Source organism: Harpia harpyja, chromosome 6 (genome assembly GCF_026419915.1).
Source record: "Harpia harpyja isolate bHarHar1 chromosome 6, bHarHar1 primary haplotype, whole genome shotgun sequence".
Classification (NCBI taxonomy): Eukaryota; Metazoa; Chordata; class Aves; order Accipitriformes; family Accipitridae; genus Harpia; species Harpia harpyja.
Window position 1 is genome coordinate 526,075 of NC_068945.1, and position 18,546 is coordinate 544,620.

Genomic DNA, 18,546 nt, shown 5'->3' on the forward strand with positions numbered 1-18,546 from the left:
ATTTCTTTTTAGTTGAAGTTTCACGGAAATTTAATGCTCCGTAATGAAACTAGTAATTATAAATATGTGATTTAACTTCATTAAGCATGGACATATTAATCAGCTATGCCACCTTCTAAAAATATGCATGCGAGAGTGCCTCATTATCATGGGTTTGTAGCCCTGATTCATTAGCACTCATATATGGTACACTTTTTATGCCTGTGTGAGAAGGGTGTAAAAAGCTGCTCATTTGGTCTGATGGTATTTTCTGCCCAGTTTACACGAAGAGGAGTGAGGACTTGTTACACACAGGGTGATCAGTCTCTTTGTCTTAAATCATTAATTTTTTGTCTTTTTTCTAAAACTAGAAACAGAAAAAAGTTGATTCAGTTTATACTTTGAACCCACAGTATTCGCTAACATTTGAATTTTCAGCTTTTAAAAAATCCCTCTCCTCACCAAATAGTAAGCTCATTTTCTCAATTAGGCAGTAAGCTGATTCAAAGTTGTGGTTATACTACAATTGGAATAATAAAAGTATCATATGAACATAGTGGCTTGTAATAGTGTTATCAGAGGTATCATTAACTAGCAAGCACTGGTGAAATTGTATAGGGGATTGAAGAGATCCTGGAATGGCTGCACTTGCACCTAAATTGGGGAAGGTGTTATGCATTTGAAAGCGTTATTAAATTTCAGTAATTCCTGGGACCTTTGTATGCTCTTAACTAAATAATTCTTTTAACCTTACCTGCCTAAGTGGGAGGGAAGGAAGTAATCCCATCAAGTATTTTTCTGAATGCTAACATGGTTTATATTGTGGGATATTTTTAACCTGGTATGAGAATATTTTGGCTGGCATTTTCATACACTTTGGAATCCACCACGTTTTGAAATTAATCCACCACAGTGAGTGGATCTTTCCCTAGTGCTGAACATGTGCTAAAATGATGCTGATATTCAGCAAATAGAAAATACACCTGCCAGGTCACCAGCAAGTGCTGTGTACAGTGTGACTCTGAAGCCATTTGTAATTCAGCAGAGGGAGAAATAAAATACAGTATCGTCTCTAGGTTTGCTGCTTTCATTCCTTTCACAGGAGCTTGGGATAAAGCACCCATTGCATCGGAAGAAGCTTCAGCTTGCTCTGCAGGCACTCGGATCTGAAGAGGAAAACAATCATGGAAAACTGGATTACCACTGGGTTACCAGTAAGATTTTTATTACATACTGAAGCAGTAACTTTAGGTAGGGGTTCCTAATCATGGCTAATTTGGGGCTCAAAGAATATGGGAAGAACACTAACTGGTCCTAGGTAACTTGGCTACCACACTAACACGAGTGTCTGTCTCTGCCTTAGGGTGGCTGGATGACATTGGCCTCCCCCAGTATAAGACCCAGTTTGATGAAGGAAAGGTGGATGGCCGAATGCTCCATTACATGAGCGTGGTGAGTCAATGGCTTTTCTTTTCCTGACATCTTTTTCATGTTCTTGGTTTCTCCCCACTTTAATGCACGCTGGCATACCTCCAGATAGCTCAGTAAAGACCAGGTGAGACTAGAGAGAGACCTGCTTTCACTATGCTTAGATATTAAATGCACGTAACACCCTCCAACCTCTCAATCCCAGCCTCCCTGTCCCTCCTGCTCCCTTTGGGTCAATTTGCCAGTGACAGCAACCTTTTTTGCACCCCACAGCACAAGCAGCCGTGTCCTACCATGCACTTCTGCGAACAGCCTCCTCCCCTTCCCACGTTCACCTCCTCTCAGCTGCCCCCAAGCCTTTCCCGGCAGCAGCCCCAGCCCCAAACGCACTCCTTGCCCCTGCTATACGTGGGGGGAAGAGGGGTGCAGGCAGCAGCTGGCCCCAAGAGACAGCTGGCTGCGGCTGGGGAGGAGGCACCGCCATTGCTACCTCTCTTCCCCTCCGCCCTCCCACTGGCCAAATCCCGGCTGGCCCCACAAGCGGGGTGCCCAAGGGGCTCTGCGGCTGCTTGGGCAGCTCTCGGGTCTCAGACAGCCATTCTGTCTGTCCGGGGAGAGCAGGACCAGACGGGCATCTTGGGGGGGTCCGGTGGCTGCAAAGAGCCAGAGAGCTGGATCGCGGTGATCTGGCTTGTAGCTTCCTAGAGCAGAAAGTCGGTGCCTGCCTGGAAGCCGGCAGACCACGTGTGCATTACTCTGGGCTTGCGTTAGAAGTTTTAGAGAGGAACGTAGAAGTGCCACATGGTCGCTGTCTCTGCCTGTGAGTTTTGCCCCAGATGACTAAATCTACTGAAAGGAAGCTAACGTTGGAGCTTACCCCGACTCGCTTTTGCAGCATCGTAGAGGCTACACCTATGCACATGCAATGTACCAAAAGTACAGACTTCTCTCCAACAGCTAAACATCTTGTGTGTCCCATTGGACTTCCTGACGATAATTTCAAAGCTGTTGAATGGCTCATAAATCAGGTCTTCAAATTTTCTGGGTGCTTGTAGGGAGAAGGCTGAGGGAGGTTAGTGTCAGAGGCATCGCTACTGCTAAAAGGATCTGCCGGAATGCCATATTTGTCTGTGTGCTTCACTGCAGTGTTTAAAGAACCCCTTGAAACCGTAGTGGGTGTCCTGTGTTAAGCTAATGCTAATAGCTGTAACCTATAGAAGACAGAAGGCCTGATACTACTACTCACCTGCAAGTATTTCCTATTTTTTTTCCAGCTTTAAAGATACTATCTTAAGGTGGAAGAGCAAACATAATAAGCAAGAGCCCAGAGTCATGCGTGAGAAATGGGCAATCTTGTGCTTAACAGTTGTGCATGACACCGATGTGCTCAGGCAGCATTTTTAAGTCCACAAAAGTGTGCAAATTCTGTGGTCACAGTTCATGCAGCTGGGCCTTTGATGTTCAGGTTGTTATTAATTAATAGAAATAGGTGGAATTTTTTTCTTCAGTGAGCAAACATTCGGTGTGCTTACCTATTCATGTGGATGCTTGGGTGAAGAAAACCCAGGCAATTTCCTTTGAAGAAAATTGCAGTTTTAAGAGCCAACTTGTTTGAAAACAGGCTACATTTAACAGCTTTTGCATAATGTATTTCAAAATGCTTAGCGCCAGCGTCAGCTCCCCACTTTACTGCTGGTCAGGTGAAGTCAACCCAGCAGGTTTCCTTTGTGTAAGGTCTCGGGTAAGATGAGATAAGACCTTTGTTCTTCTCTGGAGACAAAAATGCAAACTAAGCATCGCTAATATTAATTCCTTCTGTATAACAAAGAGCAAATCGATCACACTCCTGTTCTCTCATGAGCCGTGCCATGGGCAGAGTAAAAGTTACCTTTTTATGCCGTATTTGCATGTATTTTGTATAGGCTTTACAATTGCACCAGGAGAAAGCCTAGGGTTGATCCACCTAACTCTCCTCCTGTAAGACAAGCACAGCGCTGCTGAGGAACTGCAGCCGTTGCCCAGAACTGACATGCCTCGGCTACCTGGCATGACTTTGCTGTTGACTCCATTTCGGTCAAATGTTAAATACTCACTGCTTGTGTAAGTGGGGTTTGGTGTTTGTTTCCTTCAGTTCTTTTGAGTTCAGACATTAATATAAAAGTAGGAGGCAGTTTCTTTCTTCTGGTTCTTAAGCCTTGGAGATCTGATGCCGGTAAGCTCCATTGAGCTTGATCTTGTGTTGAGAGACTTTGCTACCACTGTATTAACTGGATGAGAATTGAATGCAGATAAGACGCAGCATAGGCTGTAATGTAAGGGAACTTGTATTATTCAACAGTCAGTCTTTTTTGTATTGAAAAAAGAAAGAAAAGTGAGAGGTGGGCAGAGAAAGGATGTGTAGCAGGAGCTTTGCCTTTTAAATAGGTATTCTTCCTGTCACTTCCCTTTAATTGTAGATCACTAGGGATATTTTTAGACAGAGTTTAACCATCAAATTATAACAACAGATTCAGTGTAAACGACCAACTAAATACAACTGTGTGCAAAGTATGAAAGTAATACTTTTAAAAATCTCGTGAAGTTACCCTGACTCAAAATAAATAATAGCAAATATTTGTTATTTTATAATGAATAAAATAGCAAACCATGACATAGAAACTCTACTCTTAGATTCATCATAAGGTTAGCCGAACGCAATGAAATGTTTGGGTAAGCAAAGAATCTAGTCATAAATGTTCTGACAAAATAGAGTCCAGTATTCATAACACATAAGTAATACTAAAACATATTAAGCCATGTTAACCCTGGCACAAGGACGCATCAATTTATCTAAGTCAGCCAACTTGCACCAGCAGAGAATTGGACTTTGAGACACTTAATGGCACAGTTAGGACTGAATTACAACTGAAGAGCCTACTTTAGCAGGAGTGCAAGTCCCGCAGCATGTGACCATAGTTGCAGTGCAGGGGAGGTTTTTCTTTCGTAGCACTCCTCTGGAGCGACAGCAGCAGCAAGCGAGCTGGGAAGTCTAGCTGGGCCTGTCACACAGTCCTCCTTCCAAGCTTTTCATGGCTGGGCTCCCTAAATCAGGGAGAATCTGATTATTTGGGGTTTGAAATGCTAAATTTCTGGGGCTAGACGTGGCCAGGATTGAGCTTTTGGAGGGAGAACCCGCTGCTTTTGTTAGAATCACTGATGCGTTGCAGGGAGGCGTGTGGCCATGCCTTTGCAGGCTCTTGCCCTGCAATGTGTGAGAAGTGGCTTATCCCACGCTGAAAATGGTGCGGTGTAAAGTGCACGGCCAGGTTGCCTCGCGGTGCCTTGTCACAGAGCCAAGCTGCAGGCTGCCTGTGTATCCAGCGTGCTCCTTCGGCACACGTGAGGGGGAACTGGTGCTCCTGGCCAACCTGCCCTCCTTCCCCCAAACCGTAGCGGGTGCCTGCACAAGGTAGGAGCTACAAAGTGATGGTGAGCCCCTCCGCAGCCTGGGTATGGTCACCCTTTCCATCATTCCATCACTTGTGACAAGCATTTTAAAAAACATTTAGCATTTGCTGTTGTGGGAGACCAACCTGACACAACATTGTATTTTTCTCCTTCCCTCTTTTTTTTCATTCTAACCATACAGAATGCCTCAATTTTCAGGGTAATTTATTGTTTTCAGCTAAACTTTTAGCTGGACATTTGTGGTACTAAAACTTTTGGCAGGATTAAATGCGAATGCCAGGTGAGTCTGATGCACTGTGTTTGGAAAAGTGTCCTGGCTGTAATCAGATCGCTGAGGATGTGTCATCTCACCCTCTCCCCTCCTTGTTATCCCAGGTTTCTTGTACTAAGCTCTGTAGCCTATGTGAAGAACATCGCTCAGGAGCTAGTACAGTGTAACACGGGAAGATTTTATTTTGGGACAGGTGGTTTGACGTTAATCACGTGCCTCTCATATTAAGATCTTACCCCTTAAAGTGTTAGATATGCCCTTTTAAGTCAGAGTGTGAAGGACTCTCCTCCAGTCAGGTGCTGGTTCCACCAATAAGTACATTTGTGTTTATTAACTCCCCCTTCCTCTTTGACAGGATGATTTGCTGTCCTTGAAAGTTGTCAGTGTCCTCCACCACCTCAGTATCAAAAGAGCCATTCAGGTTTTGAGAATAAACAACTTTGAGCCCAACTGTCTGCGCAGGAGGCCGTCTGATGAGGTACCGCTTTAAGATGAAGCTGTGAAGAGGAATCCTCTGGGGTTTTTGCCCTGGTGTTTCTGATTAATCCTGCTCTGCTATCTGCTCCTGTCTCTTCCCTCCTATTTCATTCTGTTTCATTTTCGGTTTCCTTTTTCTCACATTGTTCTTCCAGTCTCATGCTCTGCCATCACTACCTGGAACACTGCTTTCTTTCCTCCACCTGCCATGGCCCCAGACTCATGTCCCCTTTGCCAAGTCTCCTGCCTATCTTCCTAGCCAACAGCTGGCTGTTTTGGCCTAGTCTCTGATGTGCTGTCTGGAACTTAAATCATCTTGAACTCAGTGCACTGTTGCCGTGAGTCTTGTGTAACTCTCTGGAAAATTGATGGCTGTGTCAAGATTTTCTGTGTGAAAGGAGTTTGGCCCTGTTACCAGACAGGAGACTGCCATCAGTTTGTTTTGGAAGCAGCATATGCTGGATAGAGCAATGGATGATGAAGCAACCCATACTTTTGGATTTAGATTCACGATGCGTATCTGCAAGAAAAGCACAGTGGCTCATGGAGCTAGCTAAATTTTCAGTTCTACTTGTAGAAATTGCAAGTAGTCCTAGTGCACAGCAGGATAATCAAATGATGTGAAGCATAATACAGACCTGCCCACTGTCCAGACCCATCTCCACATTGGTATTGCTGCAAGGTAGCAATCCAAAAGAGCTTTTTCTCAAGTGCAAAGTGGGCTTGCATTCATTAAGGGCAGGAGAGGTTTGTTTCAGTAAAGACTGGGGCTGGCACAGCTGAGTTGGGAAGTCTCCTTAACTGCCCATTCCTCCTGTTCACAGAATAATGTCACACCTTCTGAGGTCACCCAGTGGACCAATCATCGTGTGATGGAGTGGTTACGCTCCGTTGATCTGGCAGAGTATGCACCTAACCTGCGGGGGAGCGGTGTGCATGGGGGACTGATGGTAAGGTTTTAGGCTGGCTTGTTCCATTTTACGAAAAAAAATACGGGTGAGAGTCGCTCGAGCAAAGTTCTGACATTATCTTTGCTGCACACACCTTATCTTCTTATTCTGCTTAATAAGAAGTCGCTATTAAAATTTATTACCCTATAGTTCAAAGGACATGAATGTCTTGGGCAGCATTAGTGTGGGTAGCAATGGGTTTGATTATCTGTATTCCCCTCACAATTTAATTTAGGTATGGCATTTTCCACCTCCTGTCCTATGATGCTGTACACTGCTATCATGCTGTTAAACAGCCACTGTCTTCCTTCCTAGACCTGGATATGTTTTTATTTTGTGAGGAAGGCCTGTTACTTTTGTAAAATTTGTGATTTCAATGTCAAAGCAGGATTGTTTTTAATTGCTCTAGCATCAGATACTCCAGACAAGGGACTTACACTTGTAGAAGTTTGTTGTGGTGATTAAGAGGTATATCCCTGCTGCAAACATTTTATGTCTGTTTATTTTCCATCATTCCTCTGGCTACGTTTTCCAGAATTAAAGAGGATGTGGGTAAACATTTTGTGGCAGCTTCACACATTACATGAGTTAAGGGTGGATTTATCTGTTCCTGTCGTCTTACCTGCCAATTTGTTTCTGTTTATAACTCAAGAAGGAAAGCCTGGAGGTAGCATTTTATGAATCCTTTAACTAGGTAACTCTCTTTTCTCCCTCTTTGTTGTATGTTTCCTCTCAAAAACCAACAAAAACCCCAAAGCAACCCTAGGAAGTGACCAAGATAGATGTGCCTGTTGATGTCCTTGAGACCTCATCAGACAGTACTGGCTTCAGTTGGGTTCTCTGTGATTTGATTAATAGGTTTTAGAGCCTCGTTTCAATGTAGAAACCATGGCACAGTTGCTGAACATCCCACCAAACAAGACGCTACTGAGACGGCACTTGGCGACTCATTTCAACCTCCTCATTGGGCAGGAGGCCCAGCAGCAGAAACGCGAAGCCATGGAGTCCCCAGACTATGTCCTCTTAACAGCAACAGCCAAAGTAAAGGTAGGTCACTTGTTCTGAGTCGGTGCATGAGCTTCCAGGCAGACGTTTCGATCTCCAGTGTGCTGGTTTTATCCATGTTTGGAGGGCAGTTCAGTAAGGTCTGAGAAAAGGGGATGGCTGCTAATGAAAGAAGCATGAGAGCAGGACTCGGCAGACCTGGGTTTGACGCTTGGGTCTGCCATGAACGTACCACACCTCAGCCTCTCAAATGCACGGACAAGAGGTAGCAGTCTTGTGTGTTGTCCTTCTGTCTGTACTATAAAATGTTTGGGAGGGAGACTGTCTCTTACTGTTCATACGCTCATGGTTTAATGCAGTGGGATTCTGATCTCATTTGGGATCCTTTAAATGGTGTTGTCTTAACAATGGTAGAATGAGGGCACACATCTTGTTCTTTCAGATGCAATTATCGTGAAATACAGCTATTCAGAAGATCTTTGTTTAGGAGAGCAGTGGGGTTTTGACCCTTTATCATTGAAACACCAATGCAAGAGTGAGAGATCTGTTAATCCTTTGCTGATTCTCTTTCTTGTAAATTTTCTCCTCACTTGTAAGCCAAAGAAACTTGCCTTCAGCAATTTTGGGAGCCTGAGGAAGAAGAAGCAAGATGATGTGGAAGAGTATGTGTGTCCTATGGAGCTGGGGCAGGCATCTGGAAGTGGGTCGAAGAAGGGTTTTAAGCCTGGCCTGGATATCCGAGTATATGATGATGATGACTTGGACAGGCTGGAGCAGGTAAGCCAGTTCTAGCAGTTTGGAGTCCTTGACTGTGCTGTCGGGTTCGGTGGAAAACCTTCCTTTTCCCAGGGAAGCCTTCCTTTTGCTTTGGCCTGTGAAGGTCCTGGCTTCTTGCAGTCACATAGCATTACTAACAAAAGTGTCTCTTGGCCCAAGGAGGTTCGAGCTGTGAATGCAGTGCCCTTAGGACCTACTCTGGCATAACTGTCCTCTCCCAACAGGGCACGCTCCTCCCTTGCTCTGACCATGTCAGGTGTAATCAAGCAGTTACTTATGTGCTGCATTTAATTGCCACTCTGTTGTGGCTTACAATGAATTTATTATTGATTCATTATTCATTATCTGTCTTTTGTAGATGGAAGATTCAGAAGGGACAGTGAGGCAAATAGGAGCATTTTCTGAAGGCATCAACAACTTGACAGTAAGGCTGAAAAGTGGGGTCTGTGGAATAAGATCTCTATTTATGTAAGATGGGTATAAACCCCTTGGCAGTTACTAGTATTAAACAGTGATGCTATTTAATACAAATACACGAAGTACAACTTTTGTTTGCTATTACTGGCTCTGTCAAGCAGCTGAGGTTTGTAGTTTTTGGGGCAATTGCTTTGATCGATTTCAGTGCGTAGCGGGACCTAGTCTTTGGATAGAGCGAAGCGCCACCGGTCTCTGAGGGCTAGAGTATATAAAATACTGTACAAATTGTGGGTAACAGCGAAGCCTCATCAGAACTAGGGGTCCACCGAGGTCCTTTGGTTTTTGTACAGGACAGAGGGGAAAGGAAAAATTAGCGGTTCAGGAAGATACCCGCCCATCCTGGCGCGGAGGTTGCCCCAGCTGGGAGTGGTGGCCCGGGGTCACCAGCAATTCCTCGCTGGCTCCGCACCCTCCGGGGGGGGCAGAGCATGGGACACCCAGCTCCAGGCCGGCGGCTCGCCCTTGGGCGGCCAGTTGCCAGCTGAGGGTAGTGGCACGTTTTCTGGGTGGAAGCTCAGCCCCAGCCTGCGCTCCCCGAGCCGTTTGGGCCAGCGGACAGCAGCGAGCTCGTTTTCCACAGCGTGGGTGAAAAACGTCCTCCGCAGAACGAAGCGGTGGCTGCAGGGCCGATGGCGGTGTGACTGGACCGTCACACGTGCCTGATTTTAGTTGTGAGGGCCTGAACCTTGACTCTTCCCTCCTTTCCTTTCTAGCACATGCTGAAAGAAGATGAAATGTTTAAAGACTTTGCGACTCGCTCTCCTAGCACCAGTATAACAGATGAGGACTCCAACGTGTGACAGTCACCACCAGGCACTGACAAAGGCTCACTTTCCTATGTACAAGAAACGTCATCATTATACGTGACGGGCAGCAGATCATGTACATTACATTGCTCTTGCTTCTGTTTGTTAGAAGTAACATTGGGGGGTGGAGAATTTTTAGAAAAAACAGGAGAAAAAAAAAAAGGTGCCTACTCCAAAGTTGCCATAAGAAACACCCAGACACTGGTGAATGGTAATTGTTTTTACTATATTTAATGTACAAACTGGTGATATGTTTCTGAGTGTTGCATTTAAATTTACGTGGTATGATAGTGCTCCTTTTGCTTATTCACAGCCTCAGATAATCATTTATACTGTTTCAAAAGAACAGAAGATGTTAGGTAGAAGTATTGCATCTGTAGATATCGTGCATCACCTTTCTCTAGACTCTCAGCAGAAAAAAGATGCGACTGCTCTTTTTCAAGTGCATTTGTTCGGCACAGATACCAGTTCTGCCCTTCCTACAGTATCCAGTGTAGGATTTTAGTCATCCATGCCTTGCATAAACTCCCCAGTAGCTCTTGACTGTTGCTCTTACTTTTATACTGTTTTATTTAAAAAAAAAAAAAAAGAAAAAGAAAAAAGAAGTATATGAAGTACATATAAAAGCAAAAATTTAAATTTTGTGAGATAAAATGATGGAAAGTTTGAGGTGTGGGGGAAGGGGAGAGGGTTGTAAAAAAAATTATGCCAGTTTGCATACCAGCTGGTTACTGGAAAAGGCAGGCTGACCTTTGGAACTGTTTGCTTTCGTGCTTTTTACAAAGTGCACAGTTTAATGATCTTCCATTTGGGATGAAACAATTATAACGCATGTTTCTTCTAGCAGTGACTTGCACGGAAACTGCACATTTTAAAATGTCTTCTTTCTTGTTCCCAGCAGCAGTAGTTATAGCATTCAAACAAGGTTATTAACACTTCTGTGATTTAAAAAATTTCCTTAAAGTTGAGAGTACTCCCTGCATATGGAAGGGATATTTCTGTGCTGTGACTGATGTAAAGATGATGTAGTTGCAAAAAAAATAAAGTTATATAGAGAAATGTATAGGAAATATATTATTTCATAATATTAAACCTAAGGTGGGACTTCTCCTCCAAAATTCAAGTATCAAACATGTTGCTCATTTTACTTTCTTAAAGCACAGCTCCTCTGCTTTTGAAGATCATCAGATTTTAAAAATCCTAACTAGCCAGTGAAAACCTTCTGTCAGACTTTCGGTATTGCAAGGTGTACTCACCGAATGGAAACAAAAAAAAGTAACTCTGTTTATTACAGTGGTCATTCGTATGGTGTTGAACGTTGCATGTATTTTAGCACAGTGGCATGAAGCTTCTTTGCTTTGTAAAGGCAAAAAAAGTACAGCTGGAATTGTTCCTTGTGGTGGTGTGTTGCTTTACCAAGTGTTTGTCACTCGTTTCATTGCTCTCCTTGCTGGAAGTGAGACCGTTTTGAACACATTGCTGGCATGGTGCAAGGGATGGTGGATTTGCATTGACTTTGTGGGTATTTCTGAAACACTATTAACAAAGCTAGGAAAGGAAGAAAGGTTCTTTCAGGGTTTTCCAGGGAGCTCCTATCAGATGTTGGGGTAGATTGGAGACGTATTCCAGCATTATATTATTGTAACCTGATAAGCTATTACCAGCCTGGTTCTTTGAAGGATGTGCAGCATAGGCTATTATTTATGTACCAAGATGAAAAATATGATGTGGACTGGTTGTGTTACACATAACATGAAGCTCTGCCATTTTCTCTTTGGTAACTGGAGCCAGGCAAACAATCCATAATGTGTGGTTTGCGCTGCTTACCATTTTGTCTACAAACAGATCACAACTGGTGCTTTATTCAATATTCCTGACTAATTCCTGTCTGCAGATAATTTGCTTTCTGTTGTTTCTTCCTCTGCAGTCTTGGGGGTGTTTGAGCTATTTTATTCGGGCAGAAATACTACATGGTGTAATGCCTGCTTGTCAGCTTTAGGGTGCAGATGCTTGGGATGTGAATTCAGGGCTTGCTTTCTGTGAATACTCTGCAATACAGTTGTTATTTACACGTAGGTTGAGCTTAAGGCCCTGCTCTCCCAAATACTGCAGAAGTACTGGGAAGATGTGGTGCAGGCTTCTGAGCAAAATTATTCCTCCAGATTAGCTCTCACTAGGTGCTGGCTAGTGAACATGATGGGATATTCACGGGGGGGAAAAAGGAGGGCTAGTGATACAATATTATGTGCTGAAATAGGCACAAACAAATACTCTCCGATTTCTCTTCAGGCCAGTGCTATTAGCAAGCATATCAACAATGGCAGATGATGGTTTATTTAAGTCCAGTGTAAGTAGCATTCTGCTCCAAACAACCCGTTCCTGCATTCAGTGGTTGGAAGCCAGGTCATCCCCTCGAAGCTGCTTATCATCTGAACCTTGGTTATTTTATGGGGGTGGAATATGAAAGTAAGTGATAAAGTCAGGAAGTTCATGAGCATAGGTGCACACAATTGATACCATTGGGGTATTTTAATTTGTGCGTGTTTGAAGAGGGCATCTTAACTACTGTGTATTGCCATGTAAAATCCAATAAAGTCTGTGGAAAATGCCAAGTGTTTCTGGAAGCTGGTTCTTTTTTAATTTATCCTCTTTTTTCCTTTTTATTTTCCTAGGAAGCTCATTTTGTTCTATTTAAAAGACAAAGGAGGGAGAATTTTTTGTGGACTCATTAGTTTGTCGATAGTGCCTGCAGAAGGACTTAGGTAACAGCTAAGAAATCAACTGCCCCAAGTCTTTTTACATATTTATGGGATCCAGATTTGAACCATCTTGGGTTGTTTGGTATGGTGTGATGAGAAAGCGCTTCCCCGTTGCTCGGTGTGTGCTCCTCAGGGAGTCCTCGCAGGGTGCTGAAGGAAGGACCAGCTCTGGCCCTTCTTGCTGTGAAGGGCAGTGGTCTCTCTGGTCCCAGGTGTCATCCCCCTCCCCGTGCCCTTGCAGCCCTCAGCAGTCGTAGGAGGTCCGGCTACTTTGCCAACAGGAGTTGAGCTTCCCCAAACTGCATTTTGTTGCTGGGGTGCAGGTACAAATGATGATCGGTGTTTTGCCTGGTGTAGCCCAGATAAGGGACCAGAAAATGCAGAACCCCTATTGTGACCTTCATTTCTGTGGTTTTGTTCATCAGCTCAACATTTCAGTGGGAACGCTGAGGATAAGCACCTTGAAACCTAGAGTATGATAAACTTCTGTTTGTTTATTTACAGTGATGAGGAAAAGATAGATGTGTATTGATCAAGAGCCTATGGAGATTAAACCCAGCTTTTTTCAGTTTGCTTAAATTACATGTATGCTTAGGAATGGAGAAGTAATCCAGAATAACTTCTGGAATGACTCTTCTGATTCCCATCCACCAGGTATTGTTGCATCCTGGCTTTCCCTTCAGGAGAGAAGTTGCACTTACCCTACCTGCATCCTTTTTATATCTTGCACCGCTTTGTTGTTTACGAATGTTTAGCGCCTACTTTATGCTTCACCTTAGTATTTTGGCATTTTCATTTGCAGCAAGAGCTTTTCCTACTGAGCCTCTTTATCCACAGTTGGGAGGAAGAAGATAGTGCTCTTTGAGGCAGCTAAGAAGCAAAATCATCTGAGTTACCAGTAGATTTGGAGCAGTCGTCAGCAAGGAGAGAGTATTAGGTGCTGGGGAACCCTTGAATAGAAAGGAAATCAGAGTTACGGTGAGAGAGAAGAGCAGAAGCAGCAGCATGCTCCCTAATCATAGCTGTGAGAAGGTCCTGAAGGAATGGAGATGGGCCCATGACACATTTGAAGACCTGTGGAAGAAGAGACACGTAATATGTAGGCCATGATCTGTTTCTTAGAGAGAGCGACCCAAGCGCAGCAGCGGGACTGACCAGCCTGTGCACCTGAGAAGGTGTTTCTCTGGGTTGGCAGGAGTACAAGAACATCTGTAGGCAGAAGGAAAGAGATATCAAATGAAGATGTTTCGAGCAATGAGAGTAAAGAGGGCAGAGAAAGACATATCCTCGATGCTTTTTCACTCATTCAGAATGAAGAGGAGGAGGAAGAGCAGCTTTCAGCAGGACAGAGCCTGTTTCTTAAGAATGGTGGTGGGATCCCGGGCCAACGAAGAGACCGTAGCGGTGCATTTTGGCACCAGCAACATCCAGAGCTGAACGGGGCTGGCTTCTGCTGTAGTGGTAACGTATGTTCCCGCTTTCACAGCTAGGGAGATGGGATTTTGTGAGATTAGGAAGCTTGTTTATTTGTAGCTGTATTTGATAGTTGTGGATGGTGGTGCGTTGACTGTCCAAGCTTCCCTGAGATAACCCAGTTACAGGCAGCAACAGCACGAGCTTCTCGGTTGAGCCAGAAGTCCACCTGATTCCGAGTGCATTGCCATGGGACAACTAATGCCACTGACAGCAGCAGCACCCTTCTCTGGGTGATTAAAAGAAAAAGGTTGTTTCATCTCCAGGAAACACCCAGCGCCAATCAAATGGCTTCTCTGTAATAGTCCTAGAAAGGAGATCAAAGGAGATAAGATCAGACTGGAATGAGATAGCATCAGCTAAAGCAATGGTGCCAGAATTAACAGTAAGGAAAACAAGCCCAGATGAATTCAGGAGGTGTGAAAGTTACTGGGCCTGTTGCGCTGATGGCTGCTCAGTCAGCTGTGGAGAAACACACCCAGGAGAAAGCCATCTGCCTGCTGGGCGGCAGCTTGCTCGAAGAGCCCATCTCTGCTGCTGCCGTGACCTTCATCTGGAAGGCAACGGGTAACCATGTGCATGCTTGATAGGTCTGGCTGAGCCCAGCACCTACAAAGCCTTCGCTGGAAAAGGAAGGGACTTCCCCGAGGCAGTCTGCATGTGGAAACGACCTCCTCCTGCACAGAAAATGGGCCAGAAGGTCTCACACGAGGACAACCAAGAGAACAAGGCTGAAACTCTGGTCATCTGCGAAGTCTTCAGCCAAGGTGTGGTCCATGCATCTCAAAGGCTGAAGGACTATCTTGGGGTTGTGGATCCTCAGAGCAAATTCCAGCCAGCCACAAACACACTGAGCGAGATCTTTTTGGTCAACTTCATCAGCTTCTGCGTGGAAAAGGGAGTGGAGGAACGTATCGTGACCAGCAAAATGACCAAGCGGCAGTCCTCCCTGTTCGGGGTGGACTGGGTTTGGACTCCGTCTGGAGCTGACAAGCAAATCAAACTTCAGATCGCTGTGCAGGCTTTACAGCTGGCTGAGCTTCCCTGCAGCGACGGCGGCCCCGCTGAGGCGGTGGAGGGCTGCTGCCGGGAAGCCGTGCTGGCAGATGAGTGCTTCCAAAACGGGAGCAGGTTTGAGGAGCTGGCGGAGTTCTGCCACTTGGTGGGACGGGACTGCCTGGGCTTGTTCATCATGTTCGGTGTGCCAGGGAAGCCCAAGGCCATCCGAGGAGTCATGCTAGACAGCATTGCCAAGGAGGAGCAAAAATGCTGCCTGTTGGGCAGGGATGCGCTACGGCAATTTGTCACCAGTACTGACAGCTTCCTGCCCACAAAAGACATGCTGGAAAACTGCCTCGGTGCAAAAAATGGACCGAAAGAGGTGGGCAATGTGTACATAAACCTTCTGTAAACCACTGGTTAACGGCAGTGGCTCTCTGCATGCCAGCACCAGAGGCTGCGTGGGGCTCAGCTCTGCCTCCCTCGCTTTTCTGGCATGCCGTTCCCTCCACCCCCTTATTTCCCACCTTCCCCTCCACCCATCACATTCCCTTAGCTCCTGCAGAAGGCGGGCTGAGTCAGTCTTTCCAGGTTTTAAAACAACAGAATGTACCTGCCAGAAAAATGTGTTTATAGAAGGTATGTCATTTTTCCAGAACGTTTTGTTCGCCAGACATTAAGTCGTGGCCAGAGCTGATGAAAGCTTTGTCACCCTGAGCCTTTAGGAGGCCATGGTAGATTTGACTCACAGCCTTTGTTTACTGTGTGGCAGATTTTTTTTTTCTGCAGTAGGAGGTTGAGTCTGTAATAAAATATACTGGTGCTGGTCAGAAGATTTGCACTGAGCGTGAAGGACAGTACTAGGGCTTAAAAATGCTGGTTTGGAGGAGTGAGCTGGTTCCCAACTAAGAGGAAAAGCACTTCCCCGTGATAGAAATGGGCTATATGAGAAACCTATTAATTACCTGCCCCTTAAAAGTAGATCAGTGCCAGGCTACGGAGGACCTTGGAGCTGTGCCCAAAATGCAGGGGTAGGGTTGGTCCCAGCTGCAAAGCCTGTTCTTGCTGAGTGGCTGTCTCAGGTCATTGTGTGGCAAAAGGCAGTGGCAGTTGTTAAAGAAAACTTGGGGGGAAAATCAACCAGGGAGACAAAAACCTGGCCCTGGAGATGCTGGTGGGTTTGTGCTTTTCATGGCAGCAGGGGCAGCTCCTGACCACTGGTGGCAGAGAGCAAAAGTCTGGAGGAGGCAGAATTATTTCGTTTTGAATTTGTTTTCAGTAGCTTAGCAGCTGATTGTGTTTATGGACTAATTTATTCCATTTCCCCCAGCTTTTAGTGGACAAAGTGAGACTTTTGGGTTGCACAATTGTGATTACTTGCTTTCAGCCACTGTTAACCAGTGAAAGAAGACCTGATCAGTTTTCAAACTGGTAAACTCACTTTTTGTTCATAGCTATCCGAATAGTTTTGTCAGTGCAAACCTCCTCTACCTGTAGTTTTCTTGTAATTTTATTCATCTTATTTAACAGAATAAAAATAATTTCAAAAGCTCATGCATATTTTACTATTTACTATTTATTTGAGTTATAAGATGGGGCAGCTGCAACAGCTGAGAAATAAAGGCTGTTCTTTACACAGCCATTAAAAAAGGGCATAAAGAAGCTGCAGCATCAGTGCCAGAATTGTTCGCAGCTTTTCCATGGCGTAGGCACAGAGGCTGAAAGGTGAACTGAAATAAAAACATACAGAGAACTGTGACATTTTTGCCGAATCACAAATATGTAGATGGGTATGGAGAAGGGAGGCCTTTTAGTTTTGAAATAGTTCATTGAGATACAGTTGTTTTTAAAGAGCTAGTGTCATTGTATTTTTTGTGTGTAGCAGGGGTTTGAGGGGATAGTTCTGGTGTTTTACATAGAAAACACGCATAGCTATGGCGATATGTGCAGAGCATGAGGACTCCTCTACACCTGTTCAGGAAGGTTGGGGGTTTTTTTGCCTGTTTAAAGTTACAGCATAACCAATACTGCAGCAGGATTGATTGGTTTATAAAAGATCAGCACAAAAGCTTTAATTTTGCATTAAATTGGTATCTTATAACTAGTGCGTGTCTCTTAAGCTATTCAGTTCTGCAGGAATGCTGTCTCTGAAAACTGGTTGGGCTTTCTCCTTTGGATGTTATGCATGCTTTTTCAGTGTTGGAAAGGGGAAAATCAAAATGTCTTGACTATATGGAGTTGGAACTATGGAAGTTACACATTGGGGCAGTTGCCAATTTGATTTGTGTTCTCCAAAGTGGCTCTGGTACCTCAGAGATGTCAGGCAGGCTTGGTGTTTATTCTGGGAGCCAGGGTATATCGCCCAGGCTGCGCTGCACTCTGCCTGGTTGCCTTGTGGGTTTTAGCTCAGGAGCCTGGGCCCTCAGCAACGGTGGGAACTGGCCAAGGCTTTGTGCTAGGGCTAATAATGGTGCAGATGCACAACAAAGTATTTAACAATGTAAATTTGACCATGTTCATTTATTCAGCCAAGCTGGAGTCTCAGCTCAGGTGACTCACAGCCATACCACAAGCTTCTGTAACACCAAATACTGATTTACCAGGTAAGGTGCTGACCGCAGACAGTTTAATCCCATGGTAATTAAGGTTAGTAAAAGCAAAGTGAACGGGTTGGGTTGGGTTGGTTGTTTGGGTTTTTTTTGCTTTGGACACCATTTGCTAATGTATACGTTATTACAATTTGTACAGTTTATAGTGTAGTTGAGCTCGAGAGCTCACGGAAGCGTAGCTCAGTGAAGAAAGGCTCTCAGAAGAGGAAACATGCAGCACTGCTGCTGTTGGCTGGTTTGCTTAGCCAGGTAGGTCTTCCTAGCAAGAAAAAAAAAGCACAACACCTTACCCCACCCTTTTTAAAGAAACTTTAATGTAAGAAGCATTAGTTTATCACAGGATACAGGTATCCACCCTACCTGGGTCCACCAGGCACTTCTGACTCAAGCAGAGATGACCTGGGCCCTTGGCGCCAGTCCTTAATTACTCCAGGCGGGGGTCTGGCATCACCCCCCCACCGTTTCTGCTCCCCTGTTGCAGAAGTGGCAGCGTGGTCTGTGTACCCCGAGCTGTATGCTACACAGACACTACCTGGCAGGGGCCTTCACCTACAGCTGTCCCATCCCTCAGCCACCCCGTGACCCCTCTCCTGCCCTTCCTCCCACCCCCACTTTCTTTTCTGTCTCCCACTCCCTGCTGTACAGACATTTCCCTTCCACTGCTGCAAGGACTCTTGTTCTATGGTTAGCTCAGCACGGGATGCTGCTTGATAGCATCCACCACAAGCGAACAGTTGCAACGGAGATGATTTGGTTAGACACCATGTACTTGCAGGAATTTGCTGCAACTAGCTGCCTGTGTATGCTCTTAACACCCATTGCTGGGAGCCTGATGCAGGTGTCTTGTGTTTGATGCAGTGGGAGTGCTGCATGCTGACTGTGGTAGATCTGTTTAAAAACAGGGCCCTGTTCTATTAATTCAAACTGTGGAGTGGGGTGGCAGGCAGGGCACGATCCCCAGAGGCATTAAGCAAATGCTACCGCTCACCTGTTAGGCTGTTCCAAGCAAGAAAAGTCACAGATCCCTGCTGCTCCAATCCTGTCCTGCTCTTCCCCACTCACACCCAACGCATACGTCTAAGAAGTTAA

At 45.1% G+C, this 18,546-nt stretch overlaps 2 protein-coding genes across 16 annotated transcripts in view; both read left to right on the plus strand.

The window, feature by feature from the left end:
- PPFIBP1 (PPFIA binding protein 1) overlaps positions 1-12,229 on the plus strand; it is a 117,385-nt gene extending 105,156 nt beyond the window's left edge. For all 15 annotated transcript variants that reach the window (XM_052789194.1, XM_052789198.1, XM_052789195.1 and 12 more), the window contains 8 exons: positions 1,082-1,193; positions 1,343-1,431; positions 5,481-5,603; positions 6,427-6,552; positions 7,411-7,599; positions 8,155-8,334; positions 8,693-8,758; positions 9,525-12,229. In XM_052789194.1, the coding sequence (XP_052645154.1) occupies positions 1,082-1,193; positions 1,343-1,431; positions 5,481-5,603; positions 6,427-6,552; positions 7,411-7,599; positions 8,155-8,334; positions 8,693-8,758; positions 9,525-9,611 (972 nt within the window). In that variant the 3' untranslated portion in view covers positions 9,612-12,229. The remainder of the gene's footprint in view (positions 1-1,081; positions 1,194-1,342; positions 1,432-5,480; positions 5,604-6,426; positions 6,553-7,410; positions 7,600-8,154; positions 8,335-8,692; positions 8,759-9,524) is intronic.
- A 2,122-nt stretch (positions 12,230-14,351) lies between these two features.
- REP15 (RAB15 effector protein) lies at positions 14,352-17,804 on the plus strand. Its single transcript, XM_052789210.1, has one exon. The coding sequence runs from the start codon at positions 14,508-14,510 to the stop codon at positions 15,258-15,260; it is 753 nt and encodes a 250-aa protein (XP_052645170.1). The 5' UTR covers positions 14,352-14,507; the 3' UTR covers positions 15,261-17,804.
- Positions 17,805-18,546: the final 742 nt, after the last annotated feature.

Bases quoted from the DNA above. Each gene is read 5' to 3' on its own strand.
- REP15 (XM_052789210.1), top strand. From the start codon at position 14,508: ATGTGGAAACGACCTCCTCCTGCACAGAAAATGGGCCAGAAGGTCTCA.